Here is a 25710-nt window from a genome sequence, read left to right on the forward strand (position 1 = left end):
AGATTTTTACATACACCATTTGCTCATAAGCTCTTTAAGAGTAGCTGTTAATTTAATTCAGTATTTTTTTAAATGAAATATCATAAGGGGAAAACATAAACAAATATTGACAAACACCCTTTAGTGTTCTTGCTGTGTTAATAATTTATTTAATGGAGTTAAAATAATATATTTTATTTGTTTACCTTTCAATATCTTGCACTTGACAACCTCAGTGCAATGCTATTTCATTAAACTGTACAGCCTAACAAACATAATAAAGCAGAATATGCATATGAATCTGCGTATACACAGATCCACTAACATATAAATCAAATCATGTTTGTCTCTTTCCATTTTCGAACGATACTCATCTTATGATAAATGATTTAACTTTGTGAGTAGACTGAACTCCAATTTTCCAACACTTGTTTCTGTGACGTACATTCACTGCGCAGATTTCTGATAAATATTTTTTATTTTGCGTTAATTGACACACGCATTACATTATTTCCTAATGACCATATATTTTCCATTGTTTGTTTAAATGATATTTATTATTTCCACCGTTAATCGCAATTTCTCGTCTGCTTGCCGCCATCTTGGACGTGTGTAAAAACAGACGTGCTCAATCCTGATACATCGAATATCGTCGGTATTCTCCGCAATAGAGAGAGAGAGATGTTTATACTGGATAGCAACATAAAATCGTATATATTCGGCTTAATTTGCGAACCAATACGCAAGTCAGTTGTTGTTCAGTGACGACTCGACAAGCTCGATCAGCACTCATTCCCCGGGAGGCTTGAATTTTAACGTTTCTTACTACGCAAGCGTCAAACTGATTATGATTGATAAATTACCCGAAAAGACCGAAAATAAGCGAAAGTATGATTAAAAACTGAAATTTGACCATTCTGATCGATGGATCCGTAGTTTTTCATTACACATCCGTAGTGCGTAGTTTAGCCAAATAATCCGTAGTAACTACGGCGAATCCGTAGAAGTAAACAGGTCTGTATAATAGTCGAGCTAATTATTTAAAAGGTAAAGTGCGTATTATGTTCCAAACCAAATTTGTTTTGTATCATGATTGTTTCTTCCAACCAGAAATGTTGAACTTGATTGCATTCCTAAACATGTGTTCCACAGAATCTGTACTTTCCAGACAGTAATCTTATATGTTCAACTCTACAAGTTTACACTTTAAGAGATAAGAACTATTTGGTATATTGTGTGTGATGTATACAAGATTTTTAGTTTTAAGTGTGGCTAAACTTGGAGTTTTAGAGGGAATAACTGCATATATGCATATTAGTAAAGCTGATATTTGAGATTTTTTGCGAGCTGAACGACATTTTTTACCTTAGAGGAAATACAATTTCCATATTTTGAGTTGAGTAAAAAGAGAGAAAGATCTTAATAATTGACCCTGTCTTGTATCAAAATCTAGTCCGTTAAAGATAAACATTGACCTGCCAGATGAAGATGAGGAAGGTGATTGCCACGAGTCTCATGTAGCCAGAGTTGGGGTCAAGCCATCGTACATGGGTCCATGTGGCCGGGGTGAACTGTAGGACCGCGCGCCGGATCTTACCAGTCGTGGAGTGAATGTCTCTGTGGAAGAGAGGGAGAGAAAATGGCTATAAGCAAACAGCATAAAACCAGAACAGCCTGCGAGTAACTCACAGTCTGTTCAGGTTTTATACCGGTTGCTGCTCATCAGTATCCAATGGTTGGAAATGAAGCCTTTAAAACTTGAATTAAGTAAAAAAGGTCTTGAATAAAATTTAACTTTCTGAGGGACTACAAATGCGTAAAAATATGTATCTAAGTGGTGAAGGGTTAGAATAGGACAAATTATCCAACTGCCTGCCTACTTGATGCTCTCCCAGTGGTAGTTCCTCATCTCGAGGAAGTTGCAGATCCTCATGCCGACCCAGATACCAAGCCCGTTACAGACAAGAACGTCCAGCAGCCACGAGTCCCACCAGCACTCCAGGAAGTTGGGCAACAGGTGAGCAAACACCACCTGGAGAAGTGTGCATAAAAATACATATGAGCATCCAGGCCCTTGTTAGGCCGTTTTTGGGGCCGAAATTCGCCCCCATTCCCCCTTAAAATAGTATACTTTTTTCCCCTATTTCAGCTAAAAATCCCCCCCCCCCTCAAATTTTTTTTTAAATTTTAAACCTATGTTGCCAGCTGGTATTGTGCTATTAACCTTTGATTAAATGTATATTTATGTAAATTACATTAAAATATAGCAATTTTTAGTGTTGAATGGTTGGTGAAAAGATCTTTTAAATTCCCCTTTCGCTCAAAATGCTCCCCCCTCTAAGGGCCCCGGCCCGAATCCCCCAAAATGTAGCAAGGGCCCTGAGCGAGCACCACCTGAAGAAGTGTGCATAAAAATACAGGTGAGAGAACACCACCTGGAGAAGTGTGCATAAAAATAAAGGTGAGCGAGCACCACCTGGAGAAGTGAGCAAAAAAATAAAGGTGAGCAAACAACACCTGGAGAAGTGTGCATAAAAATAAAGGTGAGCGAACACCTCCTGGAGAAGTGTGCATAAAATACAGGTGAGCAAACACCACCTGGAGAAGTGTGCATTAAATACAGGTGAGCGAAACACCACCTGGTGAAGTGTGCATAAAAATACAGGTGAGCAAACACCACCTGGAGAAGTGTGCATAATCATACAGGTGAGCGAACACCACATGGAGAAGTGTGCATAAAAATATAGATGAGCAAACACCACCTGTAGAAGTGTTCATTAATATACGGTTTATATCATACTGAAGACAACATGTCAAAGTGTCAAAGAAATTCAATGACCAAGCACCAGCTTTAGAAGTGTAAATAAAAATACAAGCGAGTGAACACATCAACACCACCTGTCAGAGTTGTCATGAAGATACAACATGAGCCTAGATCTGGGAAAACAGGGCTTAATGCATGTGCAAAAAGTGTTGTCCCAGATTAGCCTATGCTGTCCACACAGGCTTACCAGGTTGAAAGAAAGCCTTTCATGAGCAAAAATCCAGTTGAGCAGGAAAGTGTCATCCCTGATTAGCCTGTGTCGACTGAAAGGCTAATCTTGGATTACACTTTACCCACATGCATTATGCAATGTTTTCACAGAGCACGGCTCACACACTACTGGTATCTACAAAGTGGTTAAAGTATCAAGAATATCTCAAGGCTCACACACTACTGGTATCTACAGAGTGGTTTAAGTATCAAGAATATCTCAAGGCTCACACACTACTGGTATCTACAGAGTGGTTAAAGTATTAAGAATATCTCAAGGCTCACACACTACTGGTTTCAACAGAGTGGTTAAAGTATCAAGAATATCTTAAGGCTCACACACTACTGGTTTCAACAGAGTGGTTAAAGTATCAAGAATATCTCAAGGCTCACACACTACTGGTTTCAACAGAGTGGTTAAAGTATCAAGAATATCTCAAGGCTCACACACTACTGGTATCTACAGAGTGGTTTAAGTATTAAGAATATCTCAAGGCTCACACACTACTGGTATCTACAGAGTGGTTTAAGTATCAAGAATATCTCAAGGATCACACACTACTGGCATCTACAGAGTGGTTAAAGTATCAAGAATATCTCAAGGCTCACACACTACTGGTTTCAACAGAGTGGTTAAAGTATCAAGAATATCTCAAGGCTCACACACTACTGGCATCTACAGAGTGGTTAAAGTATCAAGAATATCTCAAGGCTCACACACTACTGGTTTCAACAGAGTGGTTAAAGTATCAAGAATATCTCAAGGCTCACACACTACTGGTTTCTACAGAGTGGTTAAAGTATTAAGAATATCTCAAGGCTCACACACTACTGGTATCTACAGAGTGGTTTAAGTATCAAGAATATCTCAAGGCTCACACACTACTGGCATCTACAGAGCGGTTAAAGTATCAAGAATATCTCAAGGCTCACACACTACTGGTTTCTACAGAGTGGTTAAAGTATTAAGAATATCTCAAGGCTCACACACTACTGGTATCTACAGAGTGGTTAAAGTATCAAGAATATCTCAAGGATCACACACTACTGGTATCTACAGAGTGATTAAAGTATCAAGAATATCTCAAGGCTCACACACTACTGGTATCTACAGAGTGGTTAAAGTATCAAGAATATCTCAAGGCTCACACACTACTGGTATCTACAGAGTGATTTAAGTATCAAGAATATCTCATTTTAGTTTGAAATGATATGCAACCCATGCGTAAGACATCGGACCTCGGACATTTCCGATAAAATTTGCTGAGGTCCTGTATTATTCCCGACATTTTCGGACCTTGTGTCTGACCAAAAATAAATTGTGTGTTATGGTAAAAAAATGAAAACGAAACTAGAATATGAACAAATACCGATTTCAATGTTCAAAACCAAAATATGACCAGTATGGATGCTAATGTGTTTAAGAATTTTATTAACACAAACGCCCGCCATTCTACGCAAGCGCTTACGAAAAGTGAATTTTCGGATGGGATTATTCCCATTTAACATGCGTAAATCAAGTGACCCAATGTGCGAGCATATTCATATTCACTGGTTATATTTTGTTATAACAACCAATCAATTAGCGACTTTAATTTAATTTATTATTCGTAAATTTACGTATTTTGTCTATAGTTTCAATGTGTCAATACTATCTCATTGTGTGCATTAATGCCGATGTATTTTTTCATTTAAAAATACTACATGTTCCGAGTTGCATGTCTATATATAAATATATAGTAACAGGCACATGGTCTGTTTTGACATGTACGCTTTCCACGCAAGGAACTCATCTATGTCAGCAAAAATTTCGCGCTCTTATTAAAACACGGGTTTTACATGGCATCATGTGTAGTGAATGGTGCAGATGCGTACAAAGAGATTTAAATAATATTATCACATGGCTTTAGTGTTATTCAGTTCTAAAAATGGACATGATGAAATATACTTCTACTTAAATTAAATTGTTACCGCATGCAATTTGTAACGGGTATTGTTTTCACAACTTGCTCGCCATAAGTTATTAATTGCTAACCATTTGCATTTAATTTCTCATAAGGAACAATAATTGTTTAAGTAATTGTTTATGGTAAAAAGGTGCGATGATACCCGACACTGTCTTTCATGTACTGATTTTTCACCATTGGATATTGCCACAGATCGTATATTGTCATCAGGAGTCCGTGGATATTGCGTAAATTTTAAAACTGTGATTCCTTGTAAATCAATCTGCAATAAACGCTAACTTCAAGACTGACGTCAATCAAAAATAATGATCGCCATTGCCAGTTAACCCTGCCCTTATGATATGCATTCTTGCATTCTTGTAACCGAATGGACGCTGAACAGCACAGTTTGGCGACTGCAAAATTACCTGAGAAGTTTTTGTGGTGCATCTGTGTCAGCATACATGGCTGTGTTATGTGACTATTATTTGATATTAGACAAGAATATGAGTGCGAATTATCAGACGTCTAAGTGACTATCGCCAGATGTTAAAATGACATAATATTGCCGATTTTGGGCATAAGTTACGACCGGAAGCGCAGACTGAACGGGTGTAAATTTCGTTATTTTATTGTATTTAGAATTCTTAAACAATGTGAACGTCATAATGATTAAACACTGTACAATATATTTTTTATTGCTTGGTTAAAACAGAATAAGATCCGGTAAAATGCGGTGAGGTCCGGTAAATTTTAAAAGTTATCGGACCTCATGTCCGGTAAGATTTTTTTGTCTTTTGCATGGGTTGATATGATCTAATCAATCTAGAGAAAAACAGTTGAAACAAAAAATGAAATAGTTTTGTATGAGATTTGTAAACACAGTTTGAGAAGGGGGAGGGGCGGGGGCGGTGAGGAAAGAAATACACAATTTATAAGTAGCTAAAATAATAACTAGAATTAACATTAACCTATTGATTTATTAATTCCACAATATATTTCCTCTGTGATTGATTGATTGACTACCTCTGTGATTAATTGACTACCTCTGTGATTAATTGACTACATCTGTGATTGATTGATTACCTCTGTGATTGATTGACTACTTATATGATTGATTGACTACTTCTGTGATTGATTGACAACTTATGTGATTGACAACTTACATGATTGATTGACTACTTCTGTGATTGATTAACTACTTATGTAATTGATTGACAACTTATGTGATTGATTGACTACCTCTGTCATTGATTGTATACCTCGGTGAATGACTGACTTCCTCTGTGATTGATTGACTAAATCTGTGATTGATTTTCTTCCTCTGCTACAAGTATTTGCTGTTTACATCTTTGATTGATTTAAGCCAACCAATATTGTGTTTGCCGAAGTGATTTATTTGTTACCACCGTGTCTCAATCCTTACCTCAGTGATTTCCCACATGATGCTGATGGTCCACAGAATGCCGTAATGCCGTATCAGTAGCGCTTTCATAGCCCAGCCAGAAAAGTGAGCGAACGCAAACATGTCCACGCACGACCACACACGACTCACCGTGATGTCTGAACAGTTCACTGCATACTCCTGTAAGCAAACATATATGAACCATACTCTTGTTGCATGTTCCTAAAGTGTCGACCCTGATTACCTGTGCAGTCCGCTCAGGTTGTCAAGAACAACAATTTCCACCTAAGATTAGCTTCCAATTTAGGCTTGCTTGTATCATTTTTACGGTCTCAAGTAATAATATCAGAATTTCGACTTGCTTCTTCATTTTCCATTTTTTGATGAGTCACTTCCATGTTTAGCAGCCCTCTGCAAAAATGGGTTTTAATGCATAAAGTATCGTCCCAGATGAGCTTGTGCAGTGCACACAGACCAATATTTATTAGAAACAGCACTTTCTCTGTAAACCAGATTTTTGTTTAAAAAAACAACCTTTAAACAAAATATAACATACAAATGGAACGTATTGTCCCTGATCAGCCTGGTTGGACTGCACAGACTTATACGGACTGACACTTTAGAACTTGAATAAAGTAAGAGAGGTCATAAATTTTATTTGAATTTCTTATGGGCTCAGGCCTTTTTCTGCCTATCTCACGGGTCCGATAGTGGGCCCCATTCCCAATGACAAATATGGTGTGTGTTTTTTTCTAAATCTCAATTTTGTTTTTCCAATTTCCGACCGAAATGATTGAAGCCGAAAAATGCGTTTCTCGGTAGGTAATCCTTAATGACATATCGAGCTATGTATTTTATTTGAACTTCAAGCATAACAAAGTCTGTTGTTTTTTTATCATACACATACTTACGATAGCAGTTGACAATGACTGTTGCATGGTAAAAAAACAGTTTAATATTTTTCTTATCCTTTTTAGGCGATACCTATGTATGAAAACATTAGATTAAATAAGAAAAAATCAGAAAAACAATTTCCCAAATACTGTGAAACCATTTATTTTCGACAGCACAAAATTTCGTCATTTTTATAAAAATGACGATTTCGTCAGCACTTAAATTCGCCGATTTCTGATTTTGCATTTAAAAAAAATGCGTCAGTCAATATCCGATTTGTGTGTAATACATATTCGCGATCAATCGCAGTTGCGAAAAATCGTGGTACGAATGCGGAAACACACTTGAGAATCACTGCAGGAGGTGGGGCCTGTTTGTCACATGCCAATTAACTAGTCTTTTGTTATCAAAGGACAGTAATGGACCCTCTTAATGTATGCCATTTACACGTTGATTGTTATGATTAGCGGACAAGTGGGATCGAATAACCGTTAACGAGTGTTTATAACAACGAAGCCAATTGCCAATTAGTCTTAATCTATTGATCACACATCGTCATCTTTTCATTTGGTTTATTGTCTTTCATTGGCATTCGCTGCGTGATGGCTAATATGCAACACCCCTGAAAAACACAATGCACCTAATGGGTAATAAAGTTATAAACAATTAGCGCTTATTCATTACCATTCCACATAAGCGAAGTAAACGCATTTGATACAGCTGTACTGCACACGCGTTTTAAAGAAGTGTAACGTGTCAGTTAAGTACCTTGTGTAATCTACATCTCTTTGTGTCAAAACCGGATTAATCTTGATTACGAAACAGCAGTGAATGTGTGCATGGATTATGTTGGAATTTAATGCCTCATGTCAACGGTAAAGTTTTAAAATATTGTTCAACTTAGTGTTTGTTTTTTTCCAAACATAGAGCATGATTGTTCGTTAAGATCTTAAATTCGCCGATCGGTCGACTGACGAAATTTATGAAAATTAATGCCTGACGATTAATAATGGTATCACAGTAATGCTTTTGTCGATGAAAATTCTTCCCAATTTGGAAGATTTCGCAACTCGAATAATCGCAATTTTGCTAGATACCTTTTCCCAAAATAGACAAAAAAAGATCTAAATGAGTTTAAGTGGGTATCTGAGCGGTAAAGGGTTTACATGTCACTTCCTATATTTCTACCTTCTCTGCCAGCGTGTGGTTGATGAGGTCTGGGTACAGCCACTCCAGCATGTGTCTCACGTCGCGCCGGTTTTGGAACAGTATGAACACCAGCAGCATGAAGTAGAGAACACTGAGACCTATAAACAGGTGGAATAATTGGTTAGGCTCATTTATGAAATTATGATATGTAAAAACTTAAAATCTTAATTTCTCTATATACGGTAACATCATTTGTATTCGCCAGAATGCAATTTTGTGTTTTAAAAAATTCCTTTTTTCCTGGAAATGTAAATTTGTGGCTTTCTGATTTAGGAGAAAAATATAGGTATTCGGGTCCGTCATTTTCCAATGTGTTTGTGTTGAATTTGTGGATTGCCCACCCACAAAATCAATGAAAAGTAATGCCCCAAAAATAATAATGATTTTACAGTATTTGTTTATAATCAGTAGGGAAACGACATGAATCATACTTCAATTCTTAATTTCTCTTAATAATGCATATAAACGTCAGCAGGCCACATTTACATACATCATCCTGTAATGCACTATACTGGAACTTCACACAGGCTTATCAGGGACGACACTTTCCGCCTAAATTAGATTTTTGCTAAGAAGTGACTTCATTTAAACGAAAAATGTCATAAAAGCAGAAAGTGTCGTCCCTGATTAGCCTGTGTGGACTGCACAGGCTAATCAGGGACGACACTTAAGCTTATGCATTATGCCCAGTTTTCTCAGAACGTGACTCCACTATACTGGAACTTCACTTCTAACAGATAGAGGGGAGTATAACAGCAGTAAATTAATGAGTGAATTTCTTCAGTGTAACAAATTCCTCAAGGGCAGAACACCATTATGGGCAGGGTAAAGCCAATTGATACAGGTTGAGTTTAAACATTTTGTAATGGAATGAACAGCAGTCCCCTATCAAGTGAATGTTGTCGGAAATACAACAGATTCCTCACAAGTTTCACGACTTCTTCTCTAACCTAAAAACTGAGATAGCCTGCATATTCTCCATATTGTCCTGTATCAACATACTGATTTTCATTAATACCTCTTCAGGTGTTTTTGAATAATCGCAGGATCAAGATTCAGACAGACAGACACATGGATGGACAGTGGGTAAACTAATTGTTACTTATAGTCCACTCTGGTTACTCATTAAATGGACTAACCATTTCCCACTTAGAAGCAAAGTGAAAATTGCTATATGCAACCAGCTTTAAACCAGAACAGCATCTAACTCGCCGGCTGTTCAGGCTTTATGCTGTTTGCTGCTGATCGGTATTTAAAAATCAAAACTTTAATACTTGAATTTAAACAAGATGTGTTTGAGAAACACTATGCCCCCCAGCATGCCAAATATGAAGTTGCTATGTAGTGAATATTAAATGTGGATTTTGACCATATATTTGACCTTAGACCTTGAAGGATGACCTTGACCTTTCACCACTCAAAATGTGCAGCTCCATGAGATACACATGCATGCCAAATATGACCTTTCATGATGACCTTGACCTTAACACTGTACAAATTAAAATGTGCAGCTCCATATGCATTTGAGAAGTCGTCATGAAGTTATATTGTATAGTAAATGAGCGATTTTGACCCATATATTTGACCTTTTACCTTGAAGGATGACCTTGACCTTTCACCACTCAAAATGTGCAGTTCCATGAGATACACATGCATGCCAAATATGAAGTTTCTATGTTCAATATTGCAAAAGATATGGCAAATGTTAAAGTTTAGTGATTTTGACTCATATATTTGACCTTTGACCTTGAAGGATGACCTTGACCTTTCACCACTCAAAATAAGCAGCTTCATGAGATACACATGCATGCCAAATATCAAGTTGCTTTCTTCAATATTGCAAAAGTTATGGCAAATGTTAAAGTTTGACGCAAACCAACAAACAAACCAACAGACAGGGCAAAAACAATATGTCCCCCAGTATATACAAGAAATGCACTATATGTACAGTTTTTAGAAAATTTCAAAGGGCCATTACTCTGTGAAAAATCATCCGACCATAACCGGCTGATAATATGCACATTTCCTGTTGGTAGTGAAGCTTCCCATAAAGTTTCATTGAATTCCTGTAACATGTTGCTGAGAAATAGCTCGGACAAGAATTGCACAATATGTACAATGGAAAATTTCAAAGGGCCATAACTCTGTGAAAAATCATCCGACGAGAACCGGCTGATAATATGCACATCTCCTCTTGGTAGTGAAGCTTCCCATAAAGTTTCATTGAATTCCGGTCATTAGTTGCTGAGAAATAGCCCGGACAAGAATTGAACTATATGTACAGTTAATGGAAAATTTCAAAGGGCCATAACTCTGTGAAAAATCATCCGACCAAAACCTGCTGATAATATGCACATCTCCTCTTGGTAGTGAAGCTTCCCATAAAGTTTCATTAAATTCTGGTCATTGGTTGCTGAGAAATAGCCCGGACAAAAATTGTGCACGGACGGAAGCACACATACACGCACGGACAGACGAAGCGGCAACTATATGCTTCCAAAAATGTCAAATTCTTTTCTTAGTTTAGTTTCAACCTATTTATTTTAGCCTGATTGCATAGAAAGCCTAAGGCTTATTTGAAACGCTCTCGAGTCTGTTTTCTGGGACTAGAACCAGTACTTGGTGTATATGGGGGAGATCTAAAGAACGCTCCCACAGTAGGGATCAAACATGTGACCTCAAGATGGCTAGGTGGACACCATATCCATTACACCACTGCGACCAGTTTCTCTCCTTACCAAATACCATCCGCCATATCGCAGGGTGGGGTCTTGTAAAGGGACCTGGAAAAAACAACAAAAGAGAGACATTGTATTACTAGTATGTGAATTGCAATAAAAACTGTCGGTTTCATATTTTGAATGTAATTCGGTAATGCTCTTTCTACACTTTTAGTATAGTAAGCACTTTTCAATGACTTTTTCATTTACAATGATTGCATTTTTCATCATTATGACTGTATTTTTAAACTGTGTTCATGCACACATGGACAATATTTTATTTTTGTTGAGGATTTAACAAATAATAATTTAACATCAAGTTTTGTAGTAAAACGTATTTAAACGATGTGAGTGCCTATTTTACTTATAATGTGTCAAAATAAATAAAAACACATGTATAATGCATTGTTTACAAAATGTCTTATACAGATTCACTTAAAGGGGTGTTAAAAAAAAGATGCATTAAAAGAAAAAAAGAAATAACTGAGAATTATTGACAATCAGGCTTTCTGATGACTTTGTGTAATTCTAGATCTTTCCCCAGCCAAATGCTACATATTTAAAATAAAGTACAATAATTAGACACCATGTTCAAGCGGAAGTAAAATAAAGGTGTTAAATTATTTACACTTATATCTTATGAACAAATACATGTAGTGTGAAACTTTCCACCACCATTGTTCGGGCCCTGAGGCCATTGTGTCAACACTGCATGTCACATTTGTGTGAAATGCAATTCAATAGAAAACAAAATTAATTATTAAATTAAGTATTGCTTCAGTTGAAATTTTCTTTCCTGTTTTGTTGTGATCTCGTACTAAGAAAGAAGCAACATTTTTATTAAGAAATTCTTTTTTTGGATCATTGACATTAATTGACAGATTTCAAAAACATAGTTTGCCTGTTTCTGTATAAGGGTGTTTGTCCAATGATGACTATTGTTTTAACAAGAACGACAAGAATGATTAAGAACAAGAGATCCGCATAACGGTTGCCAATGCTCGGCTGCGAAAGCTTGTCATATTTTTTTTTTAGAGGTCACAGTGACCTTGACCTTGACCTTTCACCTAGTGACCCAAAAATGGGTGTGGCGTGTAGAACTCATCAAGGTGCATCTACATATGAAGTTTCAAAAGTTGTAGGTGGAAGCACTTTGATTTTAGAGCCAATGTTAAGGTTTTAGCACGACGCCTAAGGCTGACGACAAGCTGGCTATGACAATACCTCGGGTTTTCTCTGAAAACAGCCAAGCTAAAAAAATGGTCAGCACTATTTATATCTATTGCTGAAATCAATTGACAACTAGTCTGTTTCAATAATATATACAATTTTAAAACATGTTTGTACAATCTTATCCATCTAATCACTGAAATCAATTTTACCATTTGGGAAAGCCAGTATGCTTATGACCAGAAAAAAGAACACAACGCAAAGAAACCCTCTCCAGATGTTCGACTCTTGTACATGGTCGTCTCTGAAAATATAAATAAAACAGTTAGTAGTACAAATTCTCAACTGTTACATTTCAAGTACTTTTTAAAAATGATTGGGCCTTTCTCTGGGAAAACAGGGCTTAATGCATGACATGCCTAAAGTGTGTATTATCCCAGATAAGCCTAAGCGCCTGAACAACACGTAGAGTATCGTGCACACGAATAATGGCGATGTTATCCATATCGAAGTATAGTCTAAAACCCGTAAGAGACCGGATAGGAATATGCTTTGCGTAAAGCGAAACAGCCGATGTCATTAGCGTTTTTTTCCCCAATTGGGAATTTTTTAGCAAATTTTGGGAAAAAAATATACTTATTGATTGGGAATATAGCCGAATTTCGGCTATAAAATCGGGCCAAAAAAGCCCTGCAACTTTGCCGCATTCTTGGAAAATTGGGCTCAATGCATGTGCGTCAGTTGTCGTCCAACATGAGCCAATGCAGTCACCAAGGGCTAAACAGGTTCATAACTTTCAGCATTAACTAGATTTTTGTTTATAAGAGAAATCCATGAAACAAAACATTCCATAAAAGTGGAAAGTGTCGACCCTGATAGCATGTGCTTCACAGGTTAACCCTTTGCATGCTGGGAAATTTGTCGTCTGCTAAAATGTCGTCTGCTGAATTTCTAAAATTGGCATTTTCTTCATTTTTTTTCAAAGAATACTATCAGAATAGCAAACAGTTTGGATCCTGATGAGACGCCACGTTCTGTGGCGTCTCATCTGGATCCAAACTGTTTGCAAAGGCCTTCAAAATTCAGTTCCAGCACTGAAAGAGTTAATCTGAGAAGGCACTTTATGCGAATGCATTTAGCCATGTTTTTCCAAAGCAACACTCATACTAAAAAGCAAGGGTTAATCAGGCAACTAAAATATAGTGCTTAGCGTAAGATAGCTAGCATGCTGCAAACCACTTACAATAATAACTGTTGATCTTTTAACAATATAAAATTAACTTCCATTAGGCTTTCATATTTCATAACTTGGCATTATTGATTGTTTTAATGACAAAAGGCTATTGTAAACTTCAATTCCCTTTAAATTCATCGCGTTTTCTTTATTTCTAAAAAATAAATAAATGATGCCTATCAAAGTAATGTATTTTCATTTAAGCAGCTACATTTATAAGACAAGAGAGAAAGCATTAACGTATTAACATTGCATGTTTAAAGATCACTAAAACCATCTTGTAGTATTGATTGTCTTTAAATCACAATTACAAAGAAGATGAAGGTACTATATAATGAGCTAATGAGGTAAAACTTGACTTATTTCATGTGCGTAAGGTGTTGTCCTAGATAAGCCTGTGCAGTCCGCAAAGTGTTATCAGGGAAGACAATATCCGCTTTGACGCTTTTTTTTGTAAAGAAAATACTTCTTTTGAACTAGAAATTCGATAAAAGAGGAAAGTGTGGTCCCTGAATGGCCTCAGGGTTGTCTTTGACAAATTTTTACTCACTTAAAGGGACATCCTAGCCAAATGAACTTCTTTTATGAATCGGTGCAAATCCTTTGATATAGAGTAAAATTATTAATTGTAGGGTAATAATTAAAAGCTAATAATTAAGTGTACGGTAATTGATTCTATGACTTGCAATTTTCCTCATTAATATCAATACACCCATGAAGTTTCATGAAGTTGAAATACTGAATGGTATCTGAGAGTTCTAAAAAAAATATCATACAAAAAACAAGATCAGGCCTGCATACAAGTAAATATTATTAAACAGTTACAGTCAATCTTGTGGATGCGACCACTTGTATTAAGCGACCTTTGTCTTATGCGACCATTTTGAAATCCCACGGAGATTTTTAGCTATATAATGATATTGTATTCAGCGACTTTTGTCTTATGCGACCAGCGACCGCTGATTTCTATGTATTTTGATGACCAAATCTTGAATTACCGGTAAGCGACCACTAGGAGGTAAAAGTGGTTAATGTATTGATCTTTCAGGGACAAATCCATGTTAATTGTTTATCTCAGCCGATAAGATGTACTGTTACACCGCTGCTTTGTTTTCACACCAACCAGTATGATTATGCTTTGTCTCGTTGACCGGTTCTGACCGGTATTGTTATAGACTGCATATCAATTTATTGAGTTCAATAATAGAGGAACGTTTTACACACAGTCTACAGCTTAAAAAGTTTACTATGTGGAACGTTAAGAGACAACGCCGATTTTTCTCGAGTATAGATAACAGATGCAGAAACAATGCACTGTACGCGACAAACATTTCCTGAAAGTGCGGAAAATAAACTATTAATCGGCAACATCTGTCGAAATCCGTACATTACTAATTTGTAATTATGCTAATTAGTAGATATTTGTAAGCCAATCACATTGTTATTTACTTAATAAATTTTCCAATCAGGTCTGTTTGTTTGTTTTCAATTGACGTGTTTTAATTTTTTCAGCTCATTATGTATCATAATCGAGTCAGATTTCCTTAAGCGTACACGCAGAAATTAAAAAGTCAAAACGAAAAGTGTTAACGTTGAACGAGAAAATTCGGGTTTTGGAATTGTCAAAGAGTAAAAGTGCACGTAAAATTGCAGATGAGTTTGGAGTCGGTAAAACTCAAATTCAGAACATTCTTAAGCGTAAAGCCGAAGTGCTTGAAGACGTGGAAAATTATGTGTCAGGTGAAATATTTCCTTGTCTATGTTGTTTTTTGCAAATAAATATGTACACACAATTCATTTATAATATATGATAATTTATAATAAGTGAAAAAATAAAACACATTATAAGTAAAATATTGTTTATGTATTGTGTTTATATTCATTTTATTATAAAAGTTAAAATCATTGTTAACAAAAGAGATTATCCTTCATATAGATTAAAATTGAGGGTAAGCATTCTTCCAGAATGGCCTTTTTTATTTAAAGACCATTTTATTAAGAGACCACTTTTGATTACTCCCTTGAGTGGTCTCTTAATACAAGATTGACTGTATTATATATTACTGGAGATATCAATTTGCAGAAATTACTACTGCTAACGTCACCAGGAAATGTTTTTTACTGGTCAATTTACAGCCTTGAAATATTCAGGGAGCATAATCAATGGGGCATTACACATGAGCTGGACGGAATGTAAACACACCGTTCTTTATTTTTTCAAATATGTAAAGTTATTGAAATACATTTGCACAAATCTTAAGTGCATAAAAGACAGTTTTTCTTGCAGTTTGTGCCAATATCTTAAGGTATACGAATAAATCCTTTAATGCACATAAAATATCGGTGACAAAATTTAATGTTGCGTAAAGCATAACCGTGCAGTACACAAGGAATTTTTGAACGAGAAAACAGGCTTTTTCATTAAGTAATTCTGATGTTTTTCACATTGCCATAATCATCATAACAATCTGTCTTTTATGCACTAGTTGAAACTTGTAAGAAAAATTGTTTAAAACAGTTATTTGAAAAAAAGCACCACTTATCGGGGTGTTTACATCCATTAACATTTAATTGGGAACCCCACAAAGTGATGTGATCCTGGACCCTGTATTATCATCGAGTGTCTGCTTGCTAGCCCTTGGTCAAAATCAACTGGCCATGGTGTTATTTAAAACAAGAGCACCGCATAATGAGTGCCATCGCTTGGCTGCAGGTACAGTTTTGAATAAATGAAAGCTTGTCCGAATATTTTATTTTTAGAGGTCACAGTGACCTTGACCTTTGACCTGGTGACCCAAAAATGGGTGTGGCGTGTAGAACTCATCAAGGTGCATCTACATATAAAGTTTCAAAGTTGTAGGTGGAAGCACTTTGATTTTAGAGCCAATGTTAAGGTTTTAGCACGACGCCGGCGGACGACACGACACACCGAGCTGGCTATGACAATAGCTCGGGTTTTCTCAGAAAACAGCTTCGCTAAAAATACCAGGGGGGTTGTAGTCATTTTGGAAAAGGGAGTCTCGTCAAATAGGGACTTTTTAAATTCATAAAATATGCACATTTGGGAATTTGTTATGGAAAAATGGACAAACTAGGCATTTTTTAATCAAAAAATATTGACAGATACGGTCTTTAATTCAAATAAGGAGAACACACTCATATTAATTATAGTTATATACTTTCTTCAATGTTTATCACATAAAATTGAGATATAATTATCATTAGACACTTCCTTTTTTGGGGGGGGGGGGAAATTGTTATCTGGTCTGTTTTACAGCCTTTTTTCATTGACAGAAAACCCCTGAATGCTGGTTTAGTATGAATAAATTATCTTTGAGGAATAACTTAGTTATCCAGTAGCTGCTTGTATTGCAGGCAAAAATACTTTTCTATACAAGGTAAAACAAGTACCTTGTGAATTATTTATAGATCAAATGGAAATAATCCATTATAGCTACTGACAATACCAGACCTATATAGGATGCAAGATCAAATAAGATTTGTATTAAACAGTTCCTCGTGTTTTACTATGTTTATGTTTATGAGTACGTGATTTTCTCAAAAAATAAATATAATTATATAAAGTAGGGGCAATATTTATTTAAAGTAATCAATTAAATTAGAAATTGGGTGTACAGAACGTTTCTGAATCCATTCCAGTATCATCATCATCATCATCATCATCATCATCATCATCATCATCATCAGGGATTTCAATAGATTTTAAAAACCAGGAGTCAATGACCCCTGGACTGAAAATTTGAAGAGTCAAATTGAAAAATGCTCGGGTCAATTTTGAAGCGCGTTAATTGTGTTTTTGTATGTATTATTCAATTTTTTAGATAAAAAAATGCTCTAAGAGTAACACAATATCTTAAAAAGTTATACTCCTTTATTAAATAACAATACCACGATACATTACACAACATATTTTAATGAATTTGTACATTTAAATCTACTTCCTTATAACACATTAAAGTCTTTTAACACATTTAAGTAATTTAAGATATGTACCGGTAGCACCTTTTCATCACATATTTATCGTCATTATATTATCATTATCCTTATGATAGCTTTTGTAACAAAACACAATCTAAATGCATGGAACATCTAGTATATATCTATTACTGTTTATTCGAATACTATACATGTCCAAAATATGTAAACTTAAGAATGCCTTACCTGTAGTAGTTTAACTTTAATAATCCAAATTTTTCTTGTTGTTATCTGGTTTAACAAACCTTATCAAATGTTTGTTAAATCCAGTTAATGCTTTCTCCATTATTGAATCATCATTACTTGCACCTTGAATCGCCAGCTTTGAATTGAACGCGGATTGAGCACAATTAGAAGCACAGCGGGATTTATTACCATGGCACTCGAGATGTTAACTGACTGACGCACGGGTCAAATTTTCGATGCGTCAAAATGATGCACGGCAGAATAAGGGTTGTGTCAAAAACGAGTCATTTTTAGTTTGCTCGCGATAATTAAATTATCTGTTGCCTTGAATTTGTTTTAAAAACTGTAAAATATGTAAATGATTATTTAAGACTTTCCTTATTTTCCTCAAAATCGCGATTTTTTTCACCTCATAAAAGGCCAAGCCTTTTCACCAAATTAAGATTAAAAAACCTGCACTTATCACACATGTTCATGTGTATTTTGTAAAATTTTAATAATAAGTTATCCAAATAATCGTTATTTACCAGTTAACGGCTTCTTTGAAATATAAGAAACACTATTTATATGCAATAATTTTTCCCAATTGAGCCAATTTTGCGATTAATTTTTTTCCCAAAATGGGAATATTTTCACGACGCGAAATTCCCAAAATTCCAGTGTGGCGTTTTCCCAAAATGGAGCGGAAAAAGCCTGTTCTACTTGAGCAATAGTCAAGTGTAGTATGTGGAGGGGTTTCAAGTACGATTTTCTGGCTGTTATGAAATATGCCTAAAATCGGTCACACGGTTACCTCAAACCCATTTTCTTTAAAAAATATATTAAGAAATGGTCCTTGAGTAAATTGGATCTGCAGAAATCCTCAGAAAATCACACCTGTGTTTTTTTTATAGATATTTTGTGTTTCTAAATGTCAAACATAATTAGATTTGTGCCTAGTTATGTTTATTAGTAAACCATTAATTTTTATGATGTTAAATGTTAAATAGATTTTTTTTCGACTTTCTAGATGAAAAAAATAGAATGATTAATACACATGCAGTGTTTCCAATGGTCTGGTTGATAATTGTTCGCACTGTACTCATGAGAATTGGACCTAGAAAGACTATAAACAAGAACAATAAGCTAAGGGGATTGGACTCTTCCCTCTATTCGCTTTATCATACGGCCTCAGACTCTCTGCTTAATTTTTCGGATTTATAATTTGTGACAAATGACACTTAACATAATTAACTGACAGGATATAAACCTTTTCATCTTGACTGCATATTCTAGGTATTGATTGACGAGTACCTGCATACAAGTATTTCAATTGTATTGAGTCATTAAATATTATAATAACATTTCCAGTAAATTGGGATAAACTGTTATTTGCAATCCTTATCAATAATGAATTACACATTACCTGCAATAAGTACTATCCAGAACTGTCCAAAATATAGACTTCTTTTAAAAACATGTGATAAACAGTTCGGGCTAGTAAACTTTGGTTCGGGCTAGTGAAAAATTCCATCTGGTAGCCCGAACGGGCTAGTGGTTTCAAAAGTGAAATTCGCACACTGATTAAATGGTTATCAAAGAAGCTTTTACCTGTAAATTAGGTAGCACCTATTTTCACATTATCTGTTTTTAATTTGAAATGTCTAAATATTACAATTTAATAAATAATGATGCAACGGCACCAATATTTGACACATGCCAAACAATCTTGAAAAACAGTAGAAACTTGAAACAAAAATTAGAATTAATTTAATGCATCTGTTTTTTAATAGTTTCGGTACGAAGTAATAATTTGCCTTAAAATTAAAACATGCCTGTCAATGACCTTTCACCGAATATCGCGAAAACACATTACAATGTAACAAAACTCTAAGCTTACCGTGTAAATGCTGTATAAATAAGTCCAATTATGGAAACGGTTAGAAGTGTTATCGTGTGGGGCTTATAGAAAATTTCCAGAGATATATCATCAACTCCTTTTTCGTTTATGAAACGGAAATGTTCTTCTTCGTCTTCTCGTTCGTCCATTGCGAATGTCTGCTAATAGACTGTGTGCGTTACTTGTGATCTATACTATATATCAAAAGGACATAATCGGAGAGACGCAGTCTAGGATAAATTATAGGATTACAACACACTAATATGTTTTCCAAAAGCGTTTTTAAATTGACTGTTGCAAAATCCATAGTGTCAGTTGTCCGTTGCAAAATCCAATGCTACTTTAAAGATATCACTTTATTTAATTCAGTTTAGTCTTGCTCTGTGCATATACGTAAAGTGTCGACCAGATTAGCCTGCGAAGTCCACAGATGCTTATCAGGGACGACACTTTCCGCTTACATGGTATTTTTTGTTTGAAAGAAGTATTCTCTTAGCGAAAATCCAGTTTAGGCGGAATGTGTCCTCCCTGATTAGCCTGTGGGGACTGCTCATGACGAACGACCAACCAATCAACCAACAACCAACTTACCATCCGAATAACATATAAACCAACCAACCAACTACCAACCAACCTACCAAACATTATTTTCAGTCTGAATTTTTATACACTTACATCTTAAGGACAACGTTCGTGAATATTTAAACAACCTTCAATGGCTTGTAACGCCGTTATTTGCGCCGATGACAACCAACCTCAAGAAAAACACACAAACTCCCAAACGACTCCTTCAACTATTCAGATTGCTAAATACGATTTGGGCAATATGGTTGGCTGAAGAAAAAAGATTCACACAAGTCTAATTATTCGATAACGCTTCTGCTGATACTATTAAAGGGGCCTTTTCACGATTCGGCATATTGACAAACTTATTTTTTTTCAGATTTGCACATTTTCGATGTAGTTATGGTATTTGTGAGAAAAGAGTAATACTGAACATTTACCAAGTTCTAAAGTTATATTTATCCATTATATGTATTATTGTTTTTACTGGAGCTTTTTGGATCCAATGTTTACATTTATCAAAATAAATCATTTAATGATAAAAACTTCAATACATGCCAAAATCTGTGAAAAGGTCCCTGTAACGTGCTATTTTATCATGAGTTTACCACGAACGCAATCTGCTAATGGTTCTAGACTTTAAAGATTGATGATTAACCGTTTTATAAAAGTATACGTGAAACCTTTCTGCCGCAAGCCATTTCGTGCTTTTGTTAGCGTTGGAGTACTGTTTATATTGATTTAGTTGTATCAAAGTGTAAAAACAAACATGGCTGGCGGGACCATCTCACCCAACCACAGACACATCAATTGCAGTTCTATTCCCTTGTGACATCGTACAATGCTGGAGAAAGGCTTGGATCATTACTTTAATGCGAATAAGTTTTAAACTATACATTATATAAATAATTTTTAGTATCACATTTAAGTGCCGAGTGGACAATACAAGCAAACGACGGATATTCGGTGTTCACAAAGCGGAATGCTGAATGAAAGATCCGTATCTATCAGAGTAGTTAAATTCGGGTAGATTTCATGACTATAAAGAGGAATGGTCCGAGAGCCCTCTGGTGTTTATTGCAAGTTTTGAGGCCAAGATTTTTTTGTATAGTTGAATAAGGTATTTTGTATCCTTCCAGAAAACCCATTTCTTAAGTGTCATATATATGTTTGTTTGGGTAAAATCACTCAAAATCGAAAGTTTTCCTGCTGATTTCTGGAATAATTCAATAAATAGACGTTTTCAGCCATGTGAATTAACCCAGGGTTTCAGTTTTGGGGTATTAAATAGGTATCAAAAAGCTTTCTGATAATTCAATAAAAAAATAATTCTCCATGCATTATTGTAAAAAGGGTTAAAAACCACTAAATTTTGCATTTTTAGCAGAATTTGCTCATTCTTCAATTTTTAGTTCTGCGAATTATTTTTACCAAGTTAACAATTTCCGACATATTTGTCTAATTAGTGTTTTAAAAACACACATATGGCCTCCTTGTTTCATTCCAACAACGACTTTTTTGATCAACATCTATTAGTGATTTTGGGGGGGGGGAAATGAATAAAACACATAAAACTTCTGATTTCTGGAATAATTTGATTTAATTAGATTTATCAGACATGTGATCATTATAATAATCAAATATTGTTCGCATATATGCAGTGTGATTTTAGGTTTAAACCACTAATTTTTGCAGTTTATGTAGGTTAAAAAACCCTAAATTTAACTATTTTAGCTGTTTTAGTCCATTTTTCAGGTTTTAGTTCCTCGAATTTTTACTCTACTGAAATAATTTTCAACATATTAGTCTAACTATTGTATTAAAAACACAAAAGGGTCTCCTGATTTAATTCAAACATGAACATTTTTGAATGACGACTTTTAGTGAGATTTCAGGAACAATAAACGAAAGCAATCACAAAATTGCTGATTTCTGGAATAATTTGATATACTTAAATTTGTAACGATATCACGATAATAATAACCACTGTTCGTATTTGTACATATGCGTAAAACATAGCTCAAAACAAAACTGTCACAGGTTTTAAAACCACTAAATTTTTAACATATTCTTGATTTTTGAGTCTTTTCACCTGATTTATTTCTGTGGTTTTCATACAACCATTGCACATTTCGATATCTATCTGCTAACATTTTAAATGATCTAACATTGCATAAATATGCCCTGTAACATTTTTACTGATAAATGACTTAACAAACCAACATCAAATATAAATTGTTACACAAGAATTACACAATACATAACATTTAATATTTAAATTCTTCAAATCATAACGCTGGCAATATAACAAAATAACGGTTTAGACTCAAATAGTATCTTTCTTGAAGTGGAATTGAAAAAAGCTTATCTCTGCTCCAGATACTGTTTGTGTTGCAAGACAAAATTTAATTTATGTGTTTATGCCTTTAAAAATATAATTATTAATTAAAACAAACAAAAACAGTTAGAAGATATTGTTTCAAAATTAAAGACATTCGCTTAGTGTAATTAAACGTAGTGATATTAAACAACAATTACACTTCTAATAATAATACTTTTATTGACGTTTTTGCATTGCGTCATCATAAAATAATATAAGGTCGTGTATGACGTAATTATATACAACGTTTTTTTAGATAGCAAAACATTGATTCTTTATTATTCTGCATGCGGTGTTAAAAGATGTTCAAATGTATTTAAACAATATTTTCCTCTAAGTTAGAAATAACTTATTTTGTGTTGCTCTCTAATCAGGTTGTTTATTGCGATTATTGTCTTCGCACGAAGTTTATTGCGATTATTGTCTTCGCACGAATAAATTATTGTTTGAACATTTATTTCGACTTGTGTCGTATTTTTCAAATGGATGGAACAAGCGTAACACTTTATTAACAGCTATTTGAAAGCTATAAGTAGCCAAGTATTTAAAACGGTAATACCACAAAGCAGAGGTACGTAACATTTTGGTGGCAGCGGTGGGATTGATTTTTTTAACTCAATCCAGCGATATGAAGGCGCAATGCAGGAACGTTAGTATACGGAGAAAAAAATAAATATTCGTCCCAAATGTAAAATCAATGAGCGTGTAAAACATCAACTATAATATAAAGCAAGGAATAAGGTTTTAAAACGACACTTCCGTGAAAAAAATTCCATTTTCAATTGGGTCAGATCGCATTGCTCTGATCGGTAACGGTTAACTTTACAACCCCGGAAGTGGCTTCTTCCTAGGTAGCTCGCCTCCGAATTCCAGCTCCTCCTCCATGCGCATTTGCTTCCTATGGGTTGCGTCAAAGTCGATGTCCTCGTGAGGACGCCGTCCCGTCGACTTGTCTATCGGATGCCGTCTTGTCGTTACTGAGGGCTTGTCGTCGTCGTCGTCTGTAGACATCATGCTGATATTGCGGCCGACACACATGAGGATGCCGGCGAGTATACTGATGATCATTCCAACAACTGCGAGAGCGAACGACCAACTGAGGGCGTAACCAAGCCTCTGGATTGCCACTGCATACATGGCTATACCAATTATCGCCAGGAAACCTAGGAAATAATTTAAAAAACTTGTCAGTCTAGATAGCTTTTTGAAAAAATGTGATGGCGTAACCAATATAAAGAAGTGAAGCCTCTTAATTGCCACTGCATACATCGCTATACCAATTATCGCCAGGAAACCTAGGGAATAATGCAACACTTTTTAGTCTAGATAGGTTTTAGAGAAAATGCGATAATTATAAGCTGGTGTCTAATTTAGATTAAAATATTCCAAAAGGAAAAGAAGAGAGCTCAACCGCGTCCATTGATTAACACCGCGTTCACTGTTAGTCCAATGAAGGCCATGGACACATATCATATATATCAGTACAACGAGATGATGTTAAGTTGATTTCAAAAACACCTTCAAGTGCATGCACTATTACAGCTTTGACAAACATTGGGAGTTTGTTTGTCTGTGGGTATTCACATTGTGTATCGTTGGGGGTTAATAAGACTTCGAATAGTCACAGTGTATAATTATTTGAGGCTGAAAACTTTCGGTAAAATGTAAAATTACTTTCATATATTACAACATCGCACCTCGTTAAAGATTTTAAAGTTTCCAGAGTAAAAACGGCTGCATTCGGACTCGGTCCACATCATCTAGTCATTTCTTATATTGATCTTGCATTAACATTTATGTATGAACACGCACATGATACCAGACAAACAAATGTTCCAACTGACCGTTTCAATGTAGAGACGGCAGTCTAACTAACGTACATGCATATATTCAGTGTTTTTATGTATTAGTGGTTATTGGCAGCTGATATAACACGATTGTTTTCAGACTAAAAATTCTGCATTATATATCGAAGTACACATATCTATACCTGCGACATAGGCGGTGATAACTGCGCCTGTAGCGAGCCGCTTCTCCCGATAGAGGCCGCAATAGAAGAACACAGAGAGCGACGTGAAGAAGTAGAAGCCCATCAACGCAAATACGTTCAGAACAGCGCTTGCTATGATGACACCTTTTTCTGAAAGAAACAAAATACGTGGGTGTAAGCAAGAGGAACTCATGTTTTGTGTCCATAAGGTTTCTTTATCGTCCTCTGTTACCATATTAACCGTTCAATGAAACACTGGCTGTGATTATACCTTTATTTGCATGAAATAAAACATTGTGTAAACGAGATATAAAGGTGTTTTGTTTACACAATGTACTTTTATTGGAAAGAGATACTGATACAAGCAAACACGTTTAAAGCAGTTCTTCAAAGGACGATATATTTTACGAATGACTCACTAATAAAAGTGTTATCAAGTTAAAATTATGTTTTATTGTCATCATGTCTAATAAATTTTAAGTTTATTCGTGTTTATCATTTCAACAAAATCGATGACATGTAACTCTATTATAACAGCACTGAAATAAAGAAGAACAATACTAACGAAGATTAGAAAACGTGAGGTTGATATGTCTAATAATTACAAGGAATCAAAGGATAAAAAATGAACTCTGCAAATAAAATTAGACCTCAGTCAATTAATTTGTATGTTAGCGCATCTGCAGAAAACATGATGTTCAGGTAAGCATTAAATCAAATAATTTTGGCGAACTATACATTGTGCTAGACAGAGAACAAATGAACAGTTTATTGAAAAGCACTGTTTCTTTATTTTAGTCACTGTGATTTTGGTTTTGCTATTGATAGTGCAATTTTATAGATCAGCCCATACGCATGTAAACTTAGCCATGGCAATGATGACACCGTTCCCTGAATGAAATCAATGTAAACTATGGTTGATGTCCATCATGTATCTGTATTATGATCAGTGCAATCACGGTCAGAAAGACGATGCCAATGAGTGTTCGCATCTTTTGTTCCCTTATTGTACTCAGCTAATTGTATTTTTAATCTCATTTTTAAAGGTATTTTATAATCACGCGCCTGTATCAATACTTTGTTACTGAGAAACGATATGCGGATGCAGTACTAAATTATGAAGT

General features: G+C 35.2%; 1 protein-coding gene across 1 annotated transcript in view; it reads right to left on the minus strand.

Moving 5' to 3' along the window:
- Window positions 1-19809, minus strand: part of LOC127850778 (phosphatidylserine synthase 1-like) — a 34813-nt gene extending 15004 nt beyond the window's left edge. Inside the window, exons 1-7 of the mRNA XM_052384079.1 lie at window positions 19653-19809; window positions 12570-12661; window positions 11206-11250; window positions 8447-8565; window positions 6386-6544; window positions 1860-2011; window positions 1455-1596 (exon numbers count right to left, since the gene is read on the minus strand). Coding sequence (XP_052240039.1) covers window positions 1455-1596; window positions 1860-2011; window positions 6386-6544; window positions 8447-8565; window positions 11206-11250; window positions 12570-12661; window positions 19653-19801 — 858 coding nt within the window. The 5' untranslated portion in view covers window positions 19802-19809. The remainder of the gene's footprint in view (window positions 1-1454; window positions 1597-1859; window positions 2012-6385; window positions 6545-8446; window positions 8566-11205; window positions 11251-12569; window positions 12662-19652) is intronic.
- Between the last annotated feature and the right edge of the window lie 5901 nt (window positions 19810-25710).

The sequence above is a fragment of the Dreissena polymorpha genome, chromosome 11 (genome assembly GCF_020536995.1).
Source record: "Dreissena polymorpha isolate Duluth1 chromosome 11, UMN_Dpol_1.0, whole genome shotgun sequence".
NCBI classification, from domain to species: domain Eukaryota; kingdom Metazoa; phylum Mollusca; class Bivalvia; order Myida; family Dreissenidae; genus Dreissena; species Dreissena polymorpha.